Source organism: Callithrix jacchus, chromosome 12, assembly GCF_049354715.1.
Source record: "Callithrix jacchus isolate 240 chromosome 12, calJac240_pri, whole genome shotgun sequence".
Classification (NCBI taxonomy): domain Eukaryota; kingdom Metazoa; phylum Chordata; class Mammalia; order Primates; family Cebidae; genus Callithrix; species Callithrix jacchus.
In genome coordinates, this window is record NC_133513.1 from 46220582 (window position 1) to 46246328 (window position 25747).

At 52.0% G+C, this 25747-nt stretch overlaps 1 protein-coding gene across 2 annotated transcripts; it reads right to left on the reverse strand.

Annotated features, from left to right (window-relative positions):
• Positions 1–1911: 1911 nt before the first annotated feature.
• LOC128929170 (cadherin-related family member 1) lies at positions 1912–24863 on the reverse strand. 2 transcript variants are annotated; one of them, XM_078345438.1, is made up of 17 exons: positions 24602–24863; positions 23849–23944; positions 22717–22862; positions 21522–21572; positions 19980–20069; positions 18268–18354; positions 17037–17150; positions 15834–15977; positions 14017–14095; positions 12692–12792; positions 10276–10479; positions 9782–9934; positions 7999–8163; positions 7445–7512; positions 6752–6980; positions 5825–6082; positions 1912–4339 (listed from the first exon to the last, which is right to left on the reverse strand). In XM_078345438.1, the coding sequence occupies exons 1-17, from the start codon at positions 24654–24656 to the stop codon at positions 3800–3802; spliced, it is 2580 nt and encodes an 859-aa protein (XP_078201564.1). In that variant the 5' UTR covers positions 24657–24863; the 3' UTR covers positions 1912–3799. The 2 variants fall into 2 exon arrangements, with proteins under 2 accessions (XP_078201564.1, XP_078201565.1); XM_078345439.1 differs by lacking the exon at positions 15834–15977.
• Between the last annotated feature and the right edge of the window lie 884 nt (positions 24864–25747).

The following is a 25747-nucleotide window of genomic DNA, read 5'->3' on the forward strand; positions in this document are numbered from 1 at the left end:
TAATTTTTGTATTTTTAATAGGGACGGGTTTCACCACATTGGCCAGGACAGTCTTAATCTCTTGACCTCATGATCCGCCTGCCTCAGCCTCCCAAAGTGCTGGGATTACAGGTGTGAGCCACCGGGCCTGGTCATGTGCATCATTTCATAACATGAAACCAATGTCTCCAACATCAGCCGGTTTCTACTCTGCTTTATTGATCAAATTATGGTAGCTTAGGCCATGATCACTTCATTCTGGAAACTAGGCCCTTCAGAGAACCCCTCCCCAGGTTGTATATGAGTCTCATAAGGGGTCCTCCATGTGGCACATGCCAGTCTCTTGCCTCATTCTTCATGTGGCATCTTCTCCATTCTTTCTCTCCATATCTTTGTGGCACCTCTCAACAGATGCCAACACCCCTGGCAGGTGGACTGGCCTTGGATTCCTTCAAAGCCTTCAGTCCCTAAAGACAGAATCACCAAAATACTTAGAGAAGCAGAGCATGGTGACTTCGCCCTAACTCTGAACACATGTTTCCGGCTGGATTCTGAGGGAGAGCTGCTTGAGGACAGAGTTCCACAAGTTCTTTGGGACATCTCATTGTTCCCAAATCCCCTGGAATGTCAATGCCCAAATGCAGGCTGCCAGCTGCACAGGTCACAGATGCTGTGGCATCCACCCTGTCCTCCACTTCCCTCCAGACCCAACCTTCTCTCTTCTCCTAGCATGAAGTAAAAGCTTCTGGATCTATAGGTGGGGTGGAAACATTCTGGGGGTGAAAAGTCATGGAGGGGGTCCTCTCTTTCAAGACATAGTGCTCTAGTATGTGGGCCACAGTTACAGTCTACTGAGCTTGTATAAGTAGATATAAAGCCAGTGCTAGGCACTTTACATATATTAGCTCTTATTGTCCTCTCTGCTACCATATTTTGCACCCTGTATTAATGAGGAAAGTGAGGCCCTTAGAGATTTGACCTCTTTTCCAAAGTCACACTTAATGGCGGAACCAGAATTCAGATCTAGGGCTGTCAAACTGTAAAGCACTTTGTTATTTAATGTGATTAGAAGACCTGAGCTCAGCTGCAGGAGGACTCTGGAGTCACAGCTACTTATTGCCCATGGGGCTATAGCTCCATTCTTAGGGCCAGGAATCGGCAAGCCCAGCGTGCTATTCCTGCCTCCCAGCTCTTTCCCTGGAGGCCTATCATGGTGCCAGCTTGAAGCTCCGCCCGTCTCACTGGGACTGAGCAGGCAGCTCCTTGGCCCACCATTCTTAACACAGGGACTTGGCTGGCTCCACCCCAATGGTGGGGTCTCCTCCAGCGCTGACCACACTTGACAGTCCCTTAGGTCTGGCTGCACCCTCCTCCTCTTTCCCAGTGTGGCTCATGCTGGCTACTGGGCAATTCCCCATCCACGGACAGTTTGCAAGATTGGCTCTGCCTTAGTTCAAGTTCCTGGGCTTGTCCAAGAGCGCACCCTTGGCCCAGGGTCCACTTGCTAGCCTGAGCTTCCAGCTCAGAGATCTTTATGACCTCTGTCTGAGAAACAACAGTGCTTCCCACGCTTTCCTGCCCACCCTAGGCCTCCCAATTCCTGCTGTTGCTGGGCTGCACTGGTAGGTGGGAGACTGTGCAATTGATTCTAGCTCCAGGTTCCATTCCCCTCCAAGAAGCCCTGCCTGGGCTTGTCCTGTTTGGGAGAAAAGTCCAATAGAAAAGGCCTGCAAATGTCCTGCTGTTCAAGCTATATGCATGGCAATTTGGACAAAAATTTTCAGCCTCCTTTAGAGTCAGATCTGGGAGTCAAAGAATGGATCCACCCACTGAAGGAGCCAGGAGGCAAATTGAACTTGGCTGTGTGTCAAGAAGATTGGTCTCCACAGGTCAGCAAACACAAATGAAAGCAGGGAGCAGGGGATCAGCATGGCCTTTGGGTAACAGATTTTATTTACCATTTTACAAAAGAGGTTGACTGCATGCAAGCCGTAAGGATGCTGTATTCCCTGTGGAGGTCAAGCACGATCCAGTACAGCCCTCTCCTGAAACACAGGCTGGAAAGTACCTGTTTGCTCAGTCTGGGCTCCTGGATAGCTAGAGTACACCTCTTGCTTAATACTGTTCAAGTCAGGGACTGTAGAAATCCCAGCAAGGATTCTGCACACTGGCACATCTCAGTAACACCTCCAAACACAGACTCAGAAATCGGGAGAGCCACATCTGCGTACGATCTCTTTAAATAAAATCACCAATGAACTCTAGAGGGGCTGTTAGTGAGTGGAGTCGAATGCCAAGAACCGTTCTACTTTTCTCTCTCTGTGCACGCATCTGGATTTCCTGATAGCAGGTTCCTTAAAGCAAGGCACAACCTGTTTGTATTAACCCAGAGGCCTTGTATAACTTCTCTCCTAGGGAAGGTTGTCACAAGCTGATGTCTGCCCTGGCTAGACCAGATCCTTGCTACCAACCTGCTGTGTGGCCTCAGGCAAAGCATTCCTCTCTTGGGAACTCATTTCCTTCATCTTGGCAAATTGGAGACTTGGAACTCTGGTTCTCTCTGATGGTAGCTGGCCAGGACGCAGTGGTGATGGGTAAGGGAAGAACGGAAGGAGAGGTGTATGAGTCATGGCAATGCCATCATCTAGTGCTAGCCCCCTAAGCCCAGCACAGTGCCTCCTGGGGTGCTTGGCAGAGTAGCTGTGAGGCTCCTAAGACCTTCTGGAAGAGCTGCACCCAGAGAACTGGGCTGCAGAAAAATACTTTGCATTCATGCTGCTTTGCACTTGGTTAAAGTCCTCATCACCATTACATTCCTCAATCCTCACCCCAGACCTACAAATGAGGCAGACAGGACTCACTAATAATCCCTCTAGAATACATTTCTTCATTTACAGATGAGGAAGAGGATGATCAGTCAATTTAAACAGCTTTCCCAAGGTTATACGATGTGAGCAGAAGAGCTGGATAAAAAAGGAAGTCACCCTGCATCTCAGCCCTGACATTCATCTACTGCTCTGAGTTGTCTCTTCAAGGATGGCTGGTGGGGCAGCTCCTCAGAGAGGGGCCCTGATGCTTCTCTGGATGCCTTTAGGGCTACCTCTATAACTCCAGCGTTGACATTTCTGGAATCAGGGCAGTCCTGGATAGAGACATCTGCCCTCAATTTTGGCAGGGTCCATCTTCCACCTCTGTGTCCCTGGTCCCATGTGGGCATACCAGAGCCCACAGTCTTTGCCCAGACAGAATGCTCTATCTTTCCAAATGCTTCCCGGCACAGTCCTGAAGTCAGTGTGTGTGTTTTCAGTGCATCTCTGCCCTCCCCTTACCTACATTTGCTTTCCTACAGCCCAGGAGGTTTGATGACCTCCAGCCTGAGACAGTGCTGAGTCTCCTTTTCCTGCTCCTGCTCTCAGCTGCAGGCATCGGGATCCAAATTCTAGTCAGTGTTGTTCCATGTGGCCAGGGACCTGCTGCTTGACTAAGGATGAAGAGATCCCAGTAGGACCTGGGGACTGTGAGGTCCAGGGTTAGTGAATAGAAGACACATAGAGCTGGCTTCTTGTCAATTCCCAGCCCTGAAGAATGGGGGGCATTGTAGCAGTGCCAAGGATTTGAGTAATGGGGAAGTATTTTCCAACTGCACCCTATTGCCCAAGCAATGTCTTGCCCAAGGCCCTGACCGGAGCCCTGTATATGGGATTTACACCATTGTACAAAACAGGGGTGACTTTAAAGAAAAGAGGAAGGAGAGCATGGTCAGAGCAGCAGGGTGGTCGGGGTCGGGGGGGAGGAAAGAGGGCGGACCAGAGCGCACACACTAGAAGTAAGCCTTGCTGTGCATACTCTTCTTCTCAAACTTTTGCTTGAGCTCAGAAATAAGAGTTGACTGGACAGGGCTTCCCATAGTTTTGGGGTTTGGTGGGAGCTGGGACTGCTGCGGGGTGAGAGAGCCAGAGACAGTAGGCACGGTCCAGTGGGCTGCGCCCGTGCTGGGCGCCATGCTGGGAGGTGGAGGGAGAGCTGGAGCTCTTGGGGGCAGGGAGCTTTCTGGGCTGTTGTTGTTGCAGTTCTCATTAGGAGGTTTCTCTTTGAGCACGAACTTGGTAGCGGCTTTGGCGCTCTTGGACTTGAGCCACTCAATGCGGATGGTGCGGGGCGCAGGGGCAGACCGCTTGCGGACCACCCGTCGCACTGGCAGGACCTTGTTAGACTTCTTGTTGCGCCAGAAGGTGGCGGTGGAGATGAGGACGGTGATGGCCACGACGGTGGCCATGGTGCCGGCCAGCAGACCCACGGCCTTCATGGGGTTGTCCTTGGTCTGTATCAGGAAGGCAGCCATGGGGCTCCGGGAGAGGGTCTGAAAGAGAGAACCACTTCCTGCACTCAGCTGTTCCCACCTGGTCATTGAAGTCCAGAGTAGGGCATGTGCTTCCTTAAACCTAATGGTTTTTAAACTTTCTGGAGTCAGGAGTCCCTTTGAGAATCTGATAGGCACTATGCACTTGGGCTTTTGTTCAGGAAAATGCATACAGAGAGAGTATGATGCATTCAGAGACAGCATGGTGCAGACACTCTCTAGTCCAGTGTGCTCAGACAGAACGCAATGCAAACTACCTCATTTGGATTCAGAACTCCGGCTTTAGCTGGATTCTGTCCTTGAGAGAGTAGGAGATTACCTGCCTTTGATTGTGGCAAGGAGTGGGGGGTCCATCTGCCCAGATATATCAGGAACCTCTTAAGTGACTACTTTTCTGTGATACACTGAGCTGAGAGCTACACATAATGATTTCACTCTGTTTTTCAACAGCCATGTGAAGGAGGCACCGTTATTTCCATTTTACAGGAAAGGTAGCAGACGTTTAGCAAAGCCCAATGTCACACCATTAATAAGTATTGAACTAGAAACTCAACCCCCTTTCCAAAGCTTGTGTGTTTGATGGCACAGGCTCCCTTTGATAACAGAGTGTCTTTTTTTTTTTTCTTTTCTTTTTTCTTTTTTTTGAGACAGAGTTTCGCTGTTGTTACCCAGACTGGAGTGCAATGGCACGATCTTGGCTCACTGCAACCTCTGCTTTCTGGGTTCAAGCAATTCTCCTGCCTCAGCCTCCTGAGCTGGGACTACAGGCATGCACCACCATGCCCAGCTAATTTTTGTATTTTTAGTAGAGATGGGGTTTCATCTTGTTGACCAGGATGGTCTTGATCTCTTGACCTCGTGATCCACCTGCCTCAGCCTCCCAAAGTGCTGGGATTATAGGCGTGAGCCACCATGCCCAGCCTTTTTTTTTTTTTTTTTTTAAGATAGGATTTCACCATGATGGCCAGGCTGGTCTTGAACTCCTGACCTCAGGTGATCCACCCACCTCGGCCTCCCAAAGTGCTAGGATTACAGGCGTGAGCCACCGCGCCCGGCCAAATTTATACCGCCTAATTTTCTTTTTTTTTTTTTGAGACAGAGTCTTGCTCTGTTGCCAGGCTGGAGCACAGTGGCGCAATCTTGGCTCACTGCAACCTCTGCCTCCCGGGTTCAAGCGATTCTTCCGCCTCCACCTCCCAAGTAGCTGGGACTACAGGTGTGTGCCAAACACCCGGCTACTTTTTGTGTTTTTAGTAGAGATGGGGTTTTGCCGTGTTGGCCAGGATGGTCTCAGTCTCTTGACCTCGTGATCAACCCGCCTCGGCCTCCCAAAGTGCTGGGATTACAGGTATGAGCCACCACGTCCGACCCACTGAGTGTCTTTTGGAGGAAGCCTGGAGATGGTACTTCTTGCTTTGCCCACGTTGCAGAGAGGCCTGAGCTGGTCCTCTCACCCCTTTTTCCTGACCACGGCTTTGCACTCACCTCAGCGTCTGTGATGTCAATCTTGAGTAAGGCCGTGGTGCTGAAGGATGGGGAGCCCCGGTCCTTGGCCTGCACCTCTAGAGACCATATGCAGTCCCTCCCGGGTGTGATGTTGTGCAGGGCATCCAGGGAGCGGATGGAATTCTTAAGCCAGATCTCCCCCGTGTGGGCATCGATATCAAACACATTGGCCGGCTCTGCATGGGTGATGGAATAGTCCACCAGGTTGTTGGGTTCCTCTGCATCCTCATCTATGGCCTATGCACAGGGAGAGACAGACAGAGCTGGGCTTTCAGGACCATCCTTGTGTACACTGGCTAAATCAGCATGTTGTATGGAGCTTGCTGGGTTGATGGGAAATTGTCCTGATCTTTTTGAGAGGATTGAGTTCGGAAAGGAATAGAATGTGTGCCCTGCTATAAGCCAGGGTCTATGTAGGCCTTACACATGTGCTACCCAGTTCCATTCTCAGAACAAATCTAGGAAGCAAGTATTGGTGAATACATATTAAGGATGTAGAAATGAAAACTTAGATGTGAAGTGGCTTGCCCATGGATATAGAGGCATAAGAAAGACAGCCAGGATTCACAGTCAAGTCTGCCTGGTTTCAGAGTTCATCCTTTTGGCCACATTGGCAAGATGAGAAAGTACAGTGAGAAAACCACTCTTTGGAAAGCAGGCAGACCAGCTATGTAAAGGCAAGCCAAACACTTAACCCATCTGGCCTGTTTTTTCCTTTGATGAGTAGCACTGTCTTCTTTACTTCTATGTTGAGGTGGGATTGGGGATATATAAAATATCTTAAAGTTCCTTGTCCATTGTGGGAAGCCAATAAATTTTATCTTCAGTGAAATTCGTATGCCCCAGTATCTCTTGCAGCTGCTGGACCCAGGCTTTCAGGGGAGCTCAGCTGCCTCTGAAACTCACCTCAATTTTCACTGGGGTCCCCAGCACCATCGTCTTCTTCTGAATGCTATTTCCAAATTGAGGGCAGTGGTCATTGACATCTGACAGTGTGATATACACCTCAGCTATGCTGTACTTGCCTTCCATATCCTCTGCCTTCACAAAGAAGTTGTACCTGGCAGTGGCCTCCGCGTCCAGGCTAGCCCAGGGCTGGGTATAGATAAGCCCAGTGGATGGGTGGATCAGGAAGCTGCCAGGCAGAGAGCATAGGCGCGGGTGTGCATGCATACACACACATGTGCACACACACACATGCCTGCAATAACGAGCTGCCTCCCGAATCAACAGTGAGGTGTCACACAGCTCCTCCAAAGCGTCCCACTGCTCCCTCCTATCCTTGCAGTCTAAGTAAGGTAGATCCACCCGTGGACACCCATCTGTCACTATTCAGCTTAACAACTCCAGTTGTAGTCTTTCTCTTTCTCTTCCTATGGCCTGTCCCCTCCCCAGCTGGTCCTGCTTACCTGGCTCCTGAGGCCCTGGGCTCTGACCTTCTTCACGCTCTGCCTCAGCTTTCCACTTCCTCTCTCCACTCCTCTTTGCCCAAGCTCCTGTCCCTCCCAGGTCTCTCCTGCCCCTGCCACAGACCCCCTCCACCCTCAGTCTTCCAAACCCCTTGCCCAAGGCCCTGTCCTGGATTCTGGATCTACTTACAGGTCTGCCCCAGTCCCATAGATGGAATATTTCACTTCGCCCCACTGTCCCGTGTCTGGATCCACAGCCTGGAAGAGAAAGAGCTCCTGGTGGCATGTGCCTCTTTGTCAGGGTGTGTTGGCAGCTCCCATGCCCTGAGGGTGGCTTTCAACCACAAAGCAAGGGGATTTGAGGTTTGCCCAACTGGGGAGAAATTGGTGGAGAGACTGCCCGGGAGCCTTGGTTTTCCTCCAAGAAGTTTTAAGTGTTGAAATAGCCAAGAGATTTAGATCTGGAAAACATTCATCTCTCCTTTGTAAATGAGGAAGGAAGAGGGGATGGGTCCCATGCCCTGTGCTTGTTGTTTACATGTATATCCTCATTACAGTTCTGTGAGGTGTTGTAATCCCCATTGCATGGATGAAGAAACTGAGGCTAAGAGAGGGCAAGTATCTTGTCCAAGGACAGCTAATGAGTGTGGGATTTGCCACTCAAACTGGAATTGACCTTCCAGATTTGTCTGGCTTCACAAGGCCCCCATCCCACCCCAGTTCCTGGGCCAGTCTCCAACCCACTGTGACAGCCACCACACTGGAGCCCCCTGGGGCATTCTCAGGAATCCTGGCAACGTAGTAGTGGGAGTTGAACTTGGGGATATTGTCATTGGTGTCCAGGAGCTGGATCACAACATCCGCTGTAGAACTGAATTTCTCCAGAGTGTTCACTTCAAGTGCCAGGAGCTGGGAAGGAAGGAAAATGAGAACTTGTCTGGGTGGGTAATCACCCTGCGGAGAGCCTTCCCACCTCATCTCCCCAGGACTGATACAGCCTCTCTCTGCCAAGTCTCCCAATCTTCCTCACAGCTGCCAACCAGCTATTCCTGCCACAATCTGTAAGGACCACCTCTGAGGCCTGGCATCATCCTCTATCCCCTCAACTGGCTTGTAATGTCAGTTTTCTGATCGTTCCCATCTATATTGGAGTCAGTTTATTTTGTTCCACTGAGCTGCATATTCCTTTCCAGTTCCAGTTGTCTTGACTATTTTTATAAGTTTATTGCCAGAGGTAAAAACCAGTTTAATTTTGTCAAACCTCGTTGCCACTTGTCCAAAGGAAATTCTAAGGAAGAATTAATTAGGGGCAACAACAACAACAACAAACAGGCCGGGCACGATGGCTCATGCCTCTAATCCCAACACTCTGGGAGGCCAAGGTGGGCGGATCACCTGAGGTCAGGAGTTTGAGACCAGCCTGACCAACATAGTGAAACACTGTCTCTACTGAAAATACAAAAATTAGCTGGGTGTGGTGGTGCATGCCTGTAGTCCCAGATACTTTGGGAGGCTGAGGCAGAAGAATTGCTTGAACATGGGAGGCGGAGGTTGCAGTGAGCTGAGATAGACTTAGACACAATGAGACAGAAAATTAATAAGGATATCAAGGACTCGAACTCAGATCCGGAACAAGTAAACTTAATAAATATTTATAGAGCTCTCCACTTCAAATACACAAAATAAACATTCTAGTCAATACCACATCACACCTACTCATAGGTTTAAATGAAACATTGGCCATTATTAATACCCATTTTTTTTTCAGAATAAAGCAATATTTCCATTCACTCTCCCTCTTTCTCTTCCTCTTTCTTCCTCTCCTTTACTAATTTTTTTTTTCTTTCCTTCACTCAAAATAAAGAAATCAACTTGTAAACCTCTAGATCCAGGTCGGCAATGTCTCTCTCATTGCTAGAATTCCTTCCTTCCCTTCCCTCCCTCCCTCCCTCCCTCCCCCCTTCCTCCCTTCCTTCATCCCTCCCTTCCTCAAAAAAAAAAAAGAGGACATGTGTATATGTGTAGAACTATAAATAAAAATTTTAATCATGTCAATGAAGTATTTCCTTTTCCTATTAACATATGTATGTTCATATATAATATGCATTTCATAATACCTTTATGATTTTACATAATTATCAATGATATCACAGAAGTATTTTGTTTCTCTTCTGCTAAGATTGTTATTAGGAGAGATAACAGATGTCAAGGCATATGATAAAACATCTATCTTGATCATCAAATAGTTTTCCTCTCAGTCTATTAACATGGCAAATTATATTGGTAGTTTTCCTTTGATCCCACACCACCACCTCCATTCCTGGGGCTGGTTGTGGTGTGTAAGCCAGGGAGCTCAGTGAGGCTGAGGCTGTGAGCAACCTGCAGGAAGAGCAGAGGGCTGGAGAAGAAAAGAGGAGGGCCAGGAAGGCCAGAGAGTGACAAGAGACCGCTCGGGAATGAACCAAGATGCTTGTATGAATTCCTGGGGCCCTCCCATTCAGGGCAGTGAGTTCAAGGCACCACCAACCTTGAAAGTTAATACTTTGGACTTTTCAAAGTCAATGGCAGCTGAGTTCTCCACAATGATCGTGACTTGGGCTTCATTCAGGACTGTCTGTGGAACCACTCGGAAGATGCCCCTGGCTCCCACCAGCTGCAAGTTGAATTTGGCATTGGCTCCCTGGAGAATTTGGAGAATGGAAACAGGGAAGATGAATGAGGATAGAAATTTATATTCCTACTGCATAGAAGTCTTCACATGCCCTTAACCTGGGAGATATTATTAAGAGAGTTTCTGCATCTGACTTTTCCTTCTGAATGGATTGTGAGTGCCTTCAGGTTAAGCAGGTAGACTTTGATTGGCTACTCTCCCTCCTCTCTCCTCTTATTATTTCATTCATTTTTGTGGCCCACTGGACCCCTGCTACATACACAGGGAAGTTTGATGCAGACCCACTTAGCTTTGGGACCTCAGCTCCATGCAGTTTGCGGGAAGGCAGAGTAAAGGGCAGGACCACGCACCTGGTCAGAGTCATTGACGGTGATCTTGAGGCCCCTCAGGATCTCTCCCTGGGGTGGGTGCTCATTCATGGACAGCTCAAACCTGTTTTGGGGTCCACTCTCTCCGTAGAATGTTGGTGGGTGGTTGTTGAGGTCCACAATCCTGATGGTGACTGGGACTATGGCCTGGGCAGCTGGGCTGCCCACAGGGCTTATCTCGGTCACCTGGGATGGGGAAAAGTGTCTATTGCTGTGTGGCAGGTGTACCCTTCAGATGGTCCAGCTCCTACCTCCCTTGTATGATCCCCTCAGTTTGAGTGTGTCCTGGCCTAGCAACTTGCTTCTGAATGATAACATATGGCAAAGATGGCAAGCTATCACTTCATGATTAGATGACAAGAGATTGTAACTTCTGTCTTGTGAACTCTCTTTTTTGCTGGTTTTGATAAAGCAGGTAACTACAGCTGAGAGAGACGAACGGTGACCTCTAGCCAATAGCCAGCAAGGAGCTGAAGCTCTTAGTCCAACAGCCCACAAGGAATTGAGTCTTGCCAATAATTGGGTAGGCATGGAAACCAGTACTTCCCCGGTCAAGCCTGCAGATGAGACCCCAGTCCTGGCTGACAATCTGATTGCAACAATGCGAGGGACCTGGAGACCAAGGACCCAGCCAAGCTGAGCCTGGAGTCCTGAACCACAGAAACTATGAGATATGAATGTGTATTGTTTTAAGCTACTAAATTTGGGGTAATCCATTACATAGCTGATAACTAATACAGCCTACAAAGCCAGGGCCAAGAGCCCATAGGCACCCTGTGAACCATGTGGCAGATATCCTATGAGCTTCTTCAAGAACTCCTTTCCCTTGTTCTGTAATCATGCTCTGGTCTTATGTATCCTAAAATCACCCTCCCTGGACTCTACTCCTTCACACCTTCACTGTTGTCCCTTTTGATTCTCATCCCATCCCTCATTCAAATACTTCACCCTGACTTCCACACTGCATCTGTCACTGCTACTCTTTCTTCTTCCCAAGTGTTCTATTCCTGTGGCAACATGACTCTGCTCTCTACAGCTTCTCCTCAACCTCTGATCCCTCCTAGGTTTCCTTTACCTGCTCCTTTCCTCCTCCTCACTCTCAGCCTCTTCACACAGCTCACACAGCTGTGCTTGGTCAATTGTTCTCTCTCTTCTTCTTCTCTGGGTGCCTTTATTCCCTCCCACGCCTTCCAGCTACCTGTAGGTTGACATTCTCTCCCACAGTTGCAAACCTGTATGGCCCAGGTTTTGACGTTTGAACTTATATATTCCTTAGGCATTTGAACTCATCCTTCTCACCTACTTCACTTGCCCTCTGTCCTGTACTCCTGATGGCATGGTACCACCAGGCTTCATCTATTCCTCTCCCATCCCTTACCCTCAAGGTCAGACAATTTCCTCATTCTGTGCAATCTGCCTCATGCGTACTTTTCAATTTATCCCTTTCTTCCAACCCACCTCTCCTCACCCCCATAGGCTCTCCTCCCCTGTTACTTCTCATCCAGTTTCCTCTGAATCCAAGTTGAGACCAGAGTTCTCAAATTCTGGCTGGGACTGGTGCCAGAATTACCTGGGTGCTTATAATACGCAGACTCCTGGGTTTGCCCCAAACATACTGAATTCCTACTCCCAGGAGTAGATCCTGAAAATCTTGGTTGGCCCAACTCTTCAAATTTGGGAACTCCACTTGTTGGATGAGCAGCCAGGTGAACTTTCCTAGTGACTGTAATCCTGCTGAAAACCTTCCAATGGCTCCTTACTGCTCTTGGGCGGGACCAACTATATAATTTACAGGCCCGGTGAAAAATAAAAATATGGGGTCTCTTGCTGAAAGAATTCCAAGACAGCAAACTTCAAGCATTCAGCTCAGTGTGGGACCCTCCTAAGTATAAGTCCCTGTGTGACTGCACAAGCCACACATACAGCTCTAGAGACAAATCCCTTGTATAGTCCCCTCGGTTTCAGGGCTCCTCTGGCCCCAGCCTGAGAGTCCACCTTTCCTCCTTCTCCAGACTGCCCATGGGCTCTCTGCTGTGGCCTCACCTGACTCCTTGTTGTTTCTCCAGTACATCGCTGCTCTTCCTTCCAGCCTGAGCTTGCTGCACTTTCCTGGCTTGGAATGCTTTCACTCGGCCTCCACCCACCCAATGCCAGCCTCTGGCAGCATGCACCTGTGAGATCCCACCCATGCTCAGGCATGGCTGCTTCAGTCCCACCTCCTCCTGCCTTTCTATGACTCCCTGTTGGTGAGTTCATGTCTGGTGCAGGTGCTCTTTGGAACAACATCTAGCCCCCTCCCCAGAGTGTGGGCCCCAGGAAAAAGGGCCTCGGTCTCATCACTTTTATAGCCTTCTAGGACCAAAAGTGGGCAGGGAAGACAAAGCTAGAGAGAGGGTACCTGTACATGCAGCTCATACACCTCTCTCTGGAGTTGGGCTGGGCTCTGCATGACGGAGATGTCTCCAGACGTCTCATTAATTTCAAAGGCTCCATCGCTCCCTGTCACAGAGAAGCACCCTGAAATTCTACACAGGGCCACGGGGAGGTGCAGGGGAGTCGTGTCGATGAAAGCTCTTCTGTATTGCCTAGGAAAGTCTCCATAGAATGGATTCCTGTCATCTGTGTCTTGTGAACATGGAAACAGTCTCAGAGGGGCTAAGTAACTTGTCTAAGGCTACACAGTCAGTGCAGATCTGGGACTTGAACTCACTTCTGTCCAGCTCCCAGGTTCCATACTGTGTCCCTTCTCTTATGCATAATACTAGATATGCATGTGTGCACATGTGTGTGTTTGTGTGTGTGTGTGAAGAAAAGAGAAGAAACAAGGAGGACATACAGTGAGAGGAGGACATGGACACATGGACGGGGAGCAGGGAAAGGAGGGACAGGAGGAAGGGAATAAAGAGAGGAGAGGGAGGGTGTGGAGTGGGACAGGCAGGAGATGGGATGGGTGCTCTGGGACTGGGAAAAGCTTTGCAGTGGTGATGGGAGGGAAGGCAGCTGAGGTTCCGTGAGGTTGGGAAAAAGAGGCTGGCAGGTTTGTCCACATGTGAGCTGCTGGAAAGTGAGTATGCACAGGCATGTCCTAGAGGCAGGCTGGGGCGTACAGATATGTACACATCTGGGACCAGGCACCAGGTGCGATGCCCTGGCCTAGCCCAGGGACAGCTCAGCTGGCTCAGTTGCTGCCCAGCTGTGGGAAGAGCACGGGCTGTAGAACTAGCAGGCTCAGGTTCAAATAGTGATGGAAGCTTGGGATGCCTATTTAGCTCATCTGAACTTCGGTTTTCTTGTCCATATACAGGGCTGCTTTAGGGAGACGCCATATCATCACTGCACTTGATTCATTTAATTCAGCTATATGCTGTGGGATAACAATGAAAAAGAACGAGGAAAATGCATAGCCACTTAAAAAGTGTGAGAAATGTTGCCATACGTTCCCATCAAGGAGCAAATACCCAGGGGGAGAGGAGCATGGGTCAGCACCTCCGTGTTGCTCTCAGCACCCTTGCCCGTGCTCTCCCGTCTCCTGGGTGTCATGACAGGCAGGGGACGAAGCACACAACCCAGAGACTTCCTTGTCTTGGACCCTGCCCTTCCTCTCCATACATCTTGTACTCCTGGTCCTACAGATGAGGGAGCTGGCATCTAGAGAGGTTGGGGAACTTTGCTCTGGCCACCTAGACAGTTAAAGCTGCAGCCCCCTAAGCCACTCAGACTCACCATTGACGAGGCTGTAGAGAATCGGATTGGGTTTGCCCCGGTCTCCATCCATGGCGACCACCTTCAGTACCTCCGAGCCCTCGGGAAAACAGGAGCAGCCGCTGCCTGATGGGTAATATGGGGGCCCTCCCCTCCCCAATGTCCCCAGGATAAAAAAGGAGGTGCTACCCCCACCCAAGAAAAGAGCCAGGCCTCTGTGTGGCCATGCAGCATGGCCCTGTTCTCCTGTGCCAGGGATAGACGCACTCACTGACCTATGGGCTGGAGGGATAGCCTGAGCCCCCACTGCTTCCTCACCGGTAAGGGGCAGTACCCAGGCTGCCCGGAGATTCTCTTGCACCCTCCTACTTCTGGCCCACAGACCACACTCAGCCCTTGCCTCTACTGCTCCCCACTCTTCAGCCTCACTCTCACTGCCACCTCTATCTTTTGCTTTCATCCTACCCCAGAGGTGCATGAAGGGAGAGGGGAAAGACAGGTGGGAGAGAGACCAGGCCTCATATGTGAGGTACCAGAATTTAGATTTCATCATGTGGGCATTTGGTGCTGCTACAAGGGTTTGGGATAGGGCTGCCCCAGCTGTGTAAGTCTTGCTTGACCTCTGGCTGCTGTCCCCTCTTAAGCCCCCCTACACCGGCCCTTCTCTCTGGTTGACTCCAGGCTACTTCTTAACTTGGCACAGGTGCTGCCTCCTCGCTTGGAGCCTGCCCTGAGCGCTGTCCCTCAGCACCTCCTTCTCCTCTTAGCTCCTCAGTGGAATGGACTGGGCCTCCCCTGGCCCACCCTGCAGGCCCCCTCCAGGGCGGTCCAGCAGCTCTCTCCCTCACTTTGAGCTTGTCTTCAGCACTGGGTCCTCAACAAGTGTTTCCTTTTGCTTTATAAAGTCGAGAATAGGCCAGGGGCATTGGCTCACGCCTGTCATCCCAGCACTTTGGGAGGTCTAGGTGGGTGAATCACCTGAGGTCAGGAGTTCCAGACCAGTTTGGCCAACATGGTGAAACCCCTTCTCTACTAAAAATACAAAAAATTGGCCAGGTGCAGTGGCTCACACCTGTAACCCCAGGACTTTGACAGGCAAGGCGGGTGGATCACGAGGCCGGGAGCTCAAGATCATTCTAGCTGCCCAACATGGTGAAACCCTGTCTCTACTAAAACTACAAAAATTAGCCAGGCGTGGTAGCACGCCACCTGTAGTCCCAGCTACTCAGGAGGCTGAGGCAGGAGCATCGCTTGAACCCAGGAGGCAGAGGTTGCAGTGAGCTGAGATCGCGCCACTGCACTTTAGCCTCAGCGACAGAGCGTGACTCCATCTCAAAATCAAAAACAAACAAGCAAACAAAACCAAAAAATTAGCTGGGCATGGTGGTGCGCACCTGTAGTCCCAACTACTCAGGAAGCTGAGGCAGGAGAATTGCTTGAACCCAGGAGGCAGAGGTTGCAGTGAGCTCAGATGGCGCCACTGTACTCCAGCCTGAATGACAGAGTGAGACTCCGTCTCAAAAAGAAAAAAAAAAAGAAGTCCAGAATAATCAGACAAGTGCAAATTAAGAATGCAATTCAATTGCACAGAGTTCTTAAGCTGTGGCCTAGTGAGGCCTGGCTCCAGCCTGGTCTCTGCCCAGTGGGAGCTCATGGTCTAGTTGGGGGAAAAAGGGCCAGTTCATGGCCTGAGGCTGGGTGAGCCCACAGAGCTGGCCTCTGTGTGAGGAGAGTGACCAAGGCCATCCCAGTCATCTCCAGCAGGGGTCCCGAAAATCACAAGGGTCAGGGCAGGAGGCATCTGGAAGGGATGCTGGCTGAGGGGCACAGTCACCCACCGGAAGGGTGTCCTCATACACATAGCCATAGTAGGGTGTGCCCACGAAGACAGGGGCCATGTCCTGAACATCCTCCACGTTGACCGTGACCGTGGTGGTGGCTGAGAACACCACGTCAGCCCCGTGAAGCCTCCCACCGCCATCCTGCGGAAGAATCGGGGGCCACAGAAGGAGCATGAAGACAAGTTGGGATGTGGAATTGAACAGAACCCATGAGAACCTGGCTTCTGCCGACTTATGGCTGTGAGGCCAGCTGTCCTCTCCAAGTTTCTGTTTGCTCCTGTGTCACCTGGAGAGACTTCTCCTCTCACAGGGGTGCTGGGAACATTAAAATGCCACCATTCCTTTGCAAGTGGGGTTAGTTCTGTCTCCAGAGAAATATCAGATGGGTGGCAGAAGAAAGGCCTGCAGAGCTAAGTTCCCCCTGCCAGCCAGGAACCAAGCCTCAGGCACCTCCTGAGGACCTACCTACTCTGTGTATGGCCTGTGCTGAGTGCCGGGGGCCCACAACAGCAAGACTTGGGCCCCACACCAAGCATCATAGTGGAGATGTGCACCCAGCCCAGCCCGTGCAGCTATGGGCAGGTGAGGCTGACTTGGGCCTCCTGGTACAGGCTGCAGTGGGATGGCCCGTAGACAGACTGTGACCAGCAATGGCCTGCCTGCAAAAGATAGTGCTGGGCCTAGAGGGACAGCTGGGGTTTTGCACTCTTTGTGGGGGAAGAAGCTTCTGTGGGTACCTGCTGGCTTCCAGTGTTTCCCACACCATGCATTTCATAAATATGGGAACTTTAGTTGAGTTTGGGGGGGGGCAGATGAGGAAACTGAGGCTCAGAAGGGGTGCCTGGTCACACAGAGAGGAGGAGGTAGGTGAGCAAGCCTGGCCAGCGAGATGGAGGTGTCCGGAGGCCACGCTGTTGAGGATGTGAGGGGACGCCATTCTCTTGGCCATCCCACCTGGTCCTACCTAGGGGATCCTGGCCCATCTGTTTCGAGGAGGCATATGCCCTCTGTGAGCCCACAGAGCCCAGCCTCCCTGGAGAATATATCCAGGCAGAAAATATTCCAAGCAGCTGCGCCCTATCTCCCCACACCCACCATGTCTCCTGCTCTCCAAACTGCTCCCACTCCCCTGTAGAGCCTACTCGGTTCCAACCCAAGGACTGAGGAGAGACTAGATGCTCCCCTGTCCCAATGTGTTACCTTGGCGACCACAGTGACGTAGTGGGTCCGGGACCTCTCGTAGTCCAGAGTAGCCCCAGACTGGAGGCGCAGCACACCGCTGTGGCGGTCCACAGCAAATGGGGAGTGTAGGTTCTATAAGAATTAGGAGGAAGCTGGACCTCAAAAGAACCCAGGCCAGCCCTGGGAATGCCCGCTCTGGTTTCTGAAGGGAGTCCTCACTGCCCCTCATCACAGGACCTTAGGGCTGAGGTTCCTGCTTCAGAGCACTCAGCTTTTCCCAGGTTCTCCGTCATAGGACTGGGGGCTTGCCCTCCCGCACTCTCAGGCAAAAACACAATGTTCCCTTCTGGGCCTTTGCTTTTCTTCCTGCTCAGCTGGAAAACCAGTTTTCTTAGCCTCCGCTTTGGGCTAAGCTCTGGACTGGAGGGTCCAGCAGGTGGCAACGTCTGCAGAGTAATCTAACCTGGAGGCGGCCAGGGCTTAAGAGTCACAGTGAAGGAGGGAAACGTTGGGACCTTCAAACCCTACAACAAACAAGTGACTGCGGGCCAGTCCCAGGCAGCCTGGCGTCGGGGGAGAGGGTGTGCAGCCTGAAGGAGGCTGGCAGGGAGCACTGGCCTCCGATGCAGTCCCGGGGGCCCTTCTGTCTGGGTAGGGTCAGGCGCTAGTGCCAGGTGCTGTTTTTGGGGCTTTACACGTATGTAATCTTCACAAAAAAGCAACAAGGATGTGTTTTTCTCTCTCCCATGTGATACATGAGGAAAATCAGCTGGGAAAGTTAGATAACACGCTGAAGGTCATGTGAAGGGTGGTGAGGGGTGGGGTCTCTCCAGCACTCATGCAGTCCAGGGGACTTCTGGGCCTGTGTTGTTAGGGGCATCAGAGCTCTGCTTCTTTTGAGTGTTGCCTCTTCTGCTCTTTTTTCTATTGACCATTATGGGCCTACACAGAGTTCTCCACCCATGTGACAGCCCCTGCGGAAAGGGCTGCGGATGTGGAGGGCTGAGGGTCCTGGGACATGGAAAGAGGGAGGGGACAGGCTGATTTAGAGGAAGCCAGGATGGGCCCATCAGGGGAAGAAGGCTTCTGTCCCTCTCACACCCCCTCCTGCCCATCCCAATCCTTCGTGGACTCCTTGGGAATCACAGAGGCACCAACCTAAGGGCCTGGGTGATGGAGGTAGGGGCTGCCCAGGTGTCCCCTCTGGCCCAGCCCCAGGTTACCTACAGGATTGTAGGTCCCACCTTACCTGCAGGAAGTAGGTGACACTCCCTCCAGAGCCCGTGTCCCTGTCCACCGCATGGACCTTAAAGATGCTGCTCCCAGCAGGTATGTCCTGAAGGGATCACAGCCACAGGGGAGGATCAGACACACTGACAGTGTTCTCAGGGGAACAGAGGCAATAGGGGCATGCAGCAGTGGGGTCAGGGGAGTGAAGCAGCAAAAAGAGGTGGACAGGTAAGGATAAAGTGTGTGAGCACCCAACGGGGGCAGTGGCTCAGAGGGGGGTGCAGGAAAGAGGGAAAGGGAAATTGGAGCAAAAAGACGTAGTGAGGGGCTGGGGGAGGTGCTCAAGGAGAGAGGGAGAAGGAACAAACCAAGCCCCCAAACAGATAAAGGGTCTACCTATGAAATAGCAATCCATAAAGGAGGAAATGATTCATAACCACAGACATATTTAGGGTCACCGGGGACCATATACCTACATTTTAGAGCAAGAATGAGACATCTTTCTCCTATTGAATTAGCAAACTTTTGGCCAGGCGCGGTGGCTCACGCCTGTAATTCTAGCACTTTGGGAGGCCGAGGTGGGTGGATCACCTGAGGTCAGGAGTTCAAGACCAGCCTGGCCATCATGGTGAAACCCCATCTTAAAAAAAAAAAAAAGAATTAGCAAACTTTTTTTTTGAGATGGAGTTTCACTTTTGTTACCCAGTTTGGAGTGCGATGTCATGATTTCAGCTCACTGCAACCTCTGCCTCCCGGGTTCAAGTGGTTCTCCTGCCTCAGCCTCCTGAGTAAGTGGGATTACAGGTGCCCACCACTATGCCAGGCTAATTTTGTATTTTTAGTAGAAACGGGGTTTCACCATGTTGGTCAGGCTGGTCTCGAACTCCTGACCTCAGGTCATCCATCCGTCTTGGCCTCCTAACGTGCTGGGATTATAGGTGTGAGCCACCACACCTGGCCTGAATTAGCAAACATTTTAAACTTTGAGAATCCAGTGTTGTTAAGGGGCAGAGGAGAAAAACCTTCCGGTTGTGGGGAGGGAGCACACAGGTGCCTTCTGGAAAAGCAATCTGGCAACACCCCGTGGGCATATGTGCTTTTGATACAGTAATTTGAATCCTAAACTGTATCTTAAGGAAAGAATCCGAATTAACAGAAAACAAATGGATGCTCAGAAGTTGATGTATCTCATGACAGCAAAATTTAAAGCACCTTAAATAGCCAAACATCAGGCAATGATTCTGTAAATGATAGACTGTTCACTTGATGAAAGCTATTATAACGATAGTTACCCAAACTTTACAATTAATGAGGAAAATGTTTATATTATAACTTAAGTGCAAATAGGATACTGAAAGCACATGTTTAGTATAATCACAACTTTGCCAAACAAACAGAAAAAAAAAAAACTCTATAATGACAAGAAGACTAGAAGGAAATACACCAAAGTTTAATAATGTCTCAAGTTGGAGGGAGTGAGGGTGATTGTGAAAACTCGTTTTCCTTACTTTTCTATGTATTTCACAATTCTACTCTAAACATATATTATGACTACAATGGAAAAAAGCAAATGAATATTCCTTTGGAATAAAAGTGAATGTGAGAGGGAGCAGGTGGTGACAGAGAGGCTCTCCACAGGGCGGTGAGCCATGGCAAGGCCACAGGGCAGCACCAGGGGTAAGCTATGGGCCTGGGTGGGACATTTGGCCCCTCCAGTGGCTCCTCACTCACCTCGGGAACCAGGACAATATAAGGCTCCTGGATGAACCTGGGTGCCTCGTCATTGGCATCAGTCACCAGGATTACAACTTTTTCAGTCACCTGAGAAGGGGCAGAGGGATCAAGAGCCAGTGCAATGAGACCTTCTGAGGAATGAATGGATAGCAACCTCTGATGCTCTTCCCATCCCTCCTCTCTCTCTCCCTCCCTTCCTTCTTTTACTCATTCATTCAACAAACATTAAGCAGCCTCTTAGTGCCAAGCACTGTGTTTCATCCTGGTGGGGATATCAGGGCAAAGATCATCATATTTAAAAACATGTTGTAGGCTGGGTGTGGTGGCTCACGCCTATAATCCCAGCACTTTGGGAGGCCGAGGCGGGTGGATCACGAGGTCAAGAGATCGAGACCATCCTGGTCAACATGGTGAAACCCCGTCTCTACTAAAAATACAAAAACTAGCTGGGCATGGTGGCATGTGCCTATAGTCCCAGCTACTTGGGAAGCTGAGGCAGGAGAATAGCTTGAACCTAGGAGGTGGAGGTTGCGGTGAGCCAAGATCGTGCCATTGCACTCCAGCCTGGGTAACAAGAGCGAAACTCTGTCTCAAAACAAACACAAACAAACAAAAACACAAGTTTTATCTCCTCAAGGTGATAGCAGCAGTATGTCAGGCACTGGGGATGGGGCCCTGCACTGCACCAGCGCACACACATGGCCCGAGTAAATGCATCCGTTAGGGTTGGGAGTGCCTGGGCTGTGGTGGCGGAGAGCAGGGAGGCTTCTCAGAGGAGTGACAATTAATCCCTGAGGGAGGTTTGCCAGGAGGAAAGAGGTAGAAAGGTGTGCCAGGATGAAGAGGCTGCATTATGCAAAGGCAAAGAGGCGTAACATGCATGGTGAGCTGAGAGGACGGAAGTAGATTTATGTCTAGATTATGGCCTGGGTGGGGTGGATGTGGGAGAAAAGGCAGCGAGGCAGATGGTGCCCAACGGGGAGGCCTGGAACACCAGACTGAAGCTTGGTTTTCATCCTGCCAGTGGCAGAGGCCAGCTGTTAGCACTTTCTGAGCCTCAGATTGGGCAGATCTGACTGGCCCATAGTGACAACTTCAGAGGCAATTGGGGTGGGGGAGCCTGGAGGCCAGTGAGCCCCTGGTGTTTGTTAGGTCATCCAGGGAGCACTAATGAGTGCTGAGAGAAAGTAGTTGCTGTGGGGTGCCCAGGTGTTCAGCTCAGGTGACTGAGCAGGAGGCCAAGACCCAGGTGGGAGAGGCAGATGGGGAGGGCGAGTTTCAGGAGATGTTGTGGAATGTGGGTTAGACCCATTAGAAGCTCAGCTCAGACTGCCTGATCTCTCCATTCCTTCTTTTCCCTCCTTCCCCTCTGGCCTTGCTGCAGCCCTCTCCTGTGGGCACTTTGGGCAGGTCTTGCTGGGCCCTGGCTTAAACTTACAGAAAAGCCCCATGAAGGCTGGAGGAGGAATCATGCCAGCCTCCCCCTTCTCAGTCGCAAATACTGCAGACTGCCAGAGACTGCCTTGGGCTTGCACTCACCAGATTCAGGCCGTCAGAAATGCTGATGATGGCTTCAATCTCATCCTCCCGCTGTGAAGCAAAGGGACTGAGTGAGTGAACAGGAGTCTGACACTCCATGGGACCCTCATGGCTGGGTGGAGCTCTCCATGCCCCACGAACTCATCAGAGGAGGCCTGGGTGTGCCAACAGATCCTTGGAGCAGGGTGGGTGGTGGCGGCAGCATGCCTGGCAGAGTAGAAAGCTGCCTCCCCCCCATGCTAGAGACCTTGTTTAGGAACTTTTGTCTCCGGGGTTCTTACAAACCCAGAGACCCAGAGGATCTGTTGGGGCTCCAACAGAAAATATTCTCCTGCCACAGTGATGAGAGACGCCGACCTTTGTGTGCTCAAGGTGTCATGAAGACTTTTCCTCTTTCTTTTCCTTTTTCTCCCCTTCTCTCTCCACACCTCTCCATAATCCAGGGCTCTGCAGAGGCTCACATCCATGGTATCTCAGTGCTCCCCAGGATACGGTGAGACCTCAATGGGGAGGAGTATTGGAGGTCGCCAGATCCCGTGGGTGCCAGGGAGTGGGTACTGGCAGCACAGTCGGGCTCCCCTGCTGTGTCCCCCAGCAGTCCCTGAGACCTCCCTTTCCTTTCTCTACCCTGTCCTGCAGCTAGTGGATGCGGTCACCAGAGCTGGCAGCATCCCCGCAGCTGAGGTCCAGTTAGTCATATACCAGGTTGGTGTGCAATCTGCAAAATCCCATACCTTGTCACCTGCAGGTTCCCAAGGGGGTAGAGTGGAGGAGCCCTATCAACTCAGACTCACTCCCAACCAGCCTTTCCAGCCCTGACCTGCTCTGAGTTCCTGTGGTTCATAGCACCTTTCCAAGGACAGGCTTGAAAAATCACTTTGTGAGATTTCTTTCAGAAACCTCAAAGTGCAAACAGATTTATTTTTAATGGAACATGCTTAAAAGATGAGCAGGGCTGGCAGGTGCTCATCAAAGGAGCCCACTGTTCTGTCTGTGCGAATGAGGAGCATGAGAGTAAAGCCCGCTGTGCTGATGGGAGGTGGCCCAGAGATCCCACAGAGTGATGTGCCCAGGTGTGCCCCTCATCCCTACTCTGCAGAGAGGTTCTAACCAACGTGTTCTAGGGGAACTTCAGCCCGCCAAGGTATGTCTTGGTGGGCTGACACCCCTCAGGCCTCCCCACACCTCCCTATACCTCTCTGTCCAGTTCTTCAACCAGGGTGATGTTTCCAAAAGTGGGGTCAACAGAAAAGACACTTCTAGCGCTGGGGTCAAAGCTGATGTGGTAGGAGATGGGGTCTCCCTCAGGGTCTGTCCCATTCAGGGTGTATACGTGAGAGCCTGGAAGGAGACACAGTGGAGAGACACAGAATCTGAGACCCAACTTTTCCCAAAAGTGGCAGCTGCTCAGGACCAAGGATTCAGCTGCTTATAAAGTGACTATTCAACTCAGTGCCAAAGGTACCGCCCTGAACTGGGCTCTCACTGCTGGCCTCATCCCTGCTGGGCTCTCACTGCTGGCTTCAACCCTGCTGGCTGCTTCTCACTTTATATTTTTATTCTTCACAGCAGTTAGATGTGATGATCAGTCACTTTCCAGATTGTAATCTCTAACACCGGTTACAGAGCAGGTGCAGGTCTTCTGTGCCTAACTAGTGCCTGTGTCCTGCTCGGCCTGGTAATAACTCCTTTCTCAGGATCCAAGATTGAGGGGCTCCTGGGTATAGGGAAGGGGAAATGGGAGCAGCCATTAAGGCAGGAGGGGTGACCCCCAGTGCAGCATTGTCCCTGATGCCCGGACCGGGTTCTGCAGGGATTTCTGAACCGGGTGCCTATTTTCTCCGCTCCCCTTTCCCAGAGATCCCAATGCCCACAGAGTAAGGGAAAGGGAGTGTGAAATCTCTCCTTTCTCCTCCCCTCTCTCTGCATATCTCAGCAAGCTGGATGTTTTTAGGCTGTTTTAAAGCCTAGATACCTGGGGCTCAGGGAGGTGAATACATTTGCTCAGGGTCACACAGCCATAATCGGCAGCACCTTACCGCCTGCTTCCTACAGCTGCCTGCCTCAAGGGGCCACCCTGTCTCTGGGCGGGAGCCCTGGTCTCCAGGACTGGCCAGGCTTAAGTCGCCATGGCAGCGATGACCTTCTTTCCTGCCATTCCCCGGGGGAATTCGGAGAGCAAACAGGGAGACCCCGGGCGCACCCAGCAACTTGGGGCTGGCCGCGTATACATGCTCAGGTGAATCACAGGCTTGGTCCCTGAGTCCAGGGGAACGAAAGCCACCCCTCAGGGAGACCTGTCGGGAGCCAGTGTCAGGGCTACTCACCTACTGGGGTGTCCTCTGGGAGGCTGAACAGAGCCATGTTTCCGTTGGTGCTGCCGACCCCATTGTCGAAGAAGTGCGGGGCGAAGTTGGCCTGGACTGGGAGAAGAACACAGAACAGACGGACACCCAGACACCAGGAGGGAGCTTCGCACCAGCGCGGTCCAGCGCCAGGCCCAGCTCCTGGGCAGGAGGGCGCTCCGTCTCCCCAACCTCAGTGCACTGAGGATGGGGCGCCGCCCAGAGGATGCCCCTCACTCCCCACTCCACCTCCGGTGGGCTCGGGCTTGTCAGGGACACGTAGCATGTGGGCTCTGAGAACTCAGGTAGCACCCAACTCCGCCTTCATCAATGGGCAGATTGCACCTGCGCTCAGAGATGGGTAGTGCCCCAGCCAAGGTCACGCCGCGTGCCAGGGCACTATCCCCTGCCCCACGCAGCATCGGGGCTGCCACCAAGCCTCCAGCTCTGCTTCTGAGCAAGTGCAGAGCTGCGGGGGTACGGACAGCAAACCCCGGAGCTCTAGGACGCCAGCTCTGGAGAAGCGCCCCGGAGCGCCCCACTCCTCCGCTACCCCACTACCCACTACCGAATGTGCCAGGCTGATGGAAGGACTTCCCTGCTCCCGTCCACCAGCCCGAGTCCCACTCTGGAAGTGGTCCAGGACCATGTCGCTGTGGCCACCTGGGTGGCGCCGGCGCCCGCGCCCACCCCCTTCGCCTTCCACGCAGCCGGCGGGGCCCTGCGGCCACTCACCCAGGCAGAGGCGCAGCAGCCCCAGGGCCAGGGCGGCCCACCAGCCGCGCCTCATGTCTCCGCCCGCGCGGAGCGTCGCCTGCCGCGAGGCCCAGCGCAGGGGCGCCGAGCATGCCCTGGGCCCGCGGGGAGTGCAGAGACGACAATGGGGGTAGCGGCGGCGGGAGGGGGCGCGGGGAGGGAGCGGCGGGTGGCGCGAGGGCGCTAAGAGGATGACACGGCTCGGATCCGCTCCTGCCCTGACGAGACCAATTAGCTGCGCAGAGCGGAGGGACCAGCTCCCAGCCGCGGGCGGGGGCAGGGGGGCGTGACCAGAGGACTCCCCGCCCACCACGCCCCCTTTGCTCGGCGGCCCGGTTTCCCGACAGGACACTGTTGAAGAGTGGCGTGTCTTTCCCCCAAGTAGTCCTGAGCAGGGCGCTGGAAAATTGGGCTTTCCCAGGGTCCCTAAGTCCTGGTGGGGCTCGGCCTTAGCAGGAGTTTTTTTTTCCTCAAGAACTTCCTCTGTGACTTTCAGTGGCTTAGCCGTCCTCTCTGAGCTAAGCGTTCCTGAAGAAAAGTTAGCGGAGAGCCCGGAGGGCCTTGCTTTAGCAGTCTAAGCAGGTTCCGTGTGCCACGTGAGACCAGAAGCTAAGAAAAAGGGTGATGGGTGGGCAGCAGATGGTGAGGGGTTAACAGGACTCCCTCTCTGTGATCTCAACCCATTCCTGCCCTGGCCCCGAAGACGGACCAACTCTCCCAAAGGGTCTGATCTGTGTGGTGGGCAGCAGGAAGGACCCTCAAGTCTCCACCAGGGTGAGAGGCAGTTCTGCTCCCCATCCCCAGTCAGTGCCCAGTCTGGGACCATGATGGAGGCTGACCCACTTTTCAAACCTTCCAAGGAAGAGTGAAGGGCTTGAAGGCAGAGTTAAGCCCCCTCTCAGGACAGACTTGCACAAAGCTGGCCAACATAGATCTGAATGGCCCGGGAAGCATGAGCTCTCATCTCTAGAGGATATTTACACAAAGCAAGGCACTGCTATTGGGGTCCTGGATGCTGGTAACTTGGAGACACAGGTAAGCACAAGAACCTTTTTGGTTGCTGGTAAAGCTCCCTGGGCCAGACCTCATTCTCCCATTTTGACACTGGAGCCTGCTTGGAATGCA

What these genes read in the sequence shown, in the direction of transcription:
- LOC128929170 (XM_078345438.1), bottom strand. Translation starts at nt 24,656, where the DNA reads ATGAGGCGCGGCTGGTGGGCCGCCCTGGCCCTGGGGCTGCTGCGCCTC. An exon ending in GCTGCTGCGCCTCTGCCTGG is followed by an intron (nt 23,945 to 24,601) that starts GTGAGTGGCCGC and finishes TTCTTCTCCCAG; the next exon opens with TCCAGGCCAACTTCGCCCCG. An exon ending in ATATTGTCCTGGTTCCCGAG is followed by an intron (nt 18,355 to 19,979) that starts GTGAGTGAGGAG and finishes TGATCCCTTCAG; the next exon opens with GACATACCTGCTGGGAGCAG.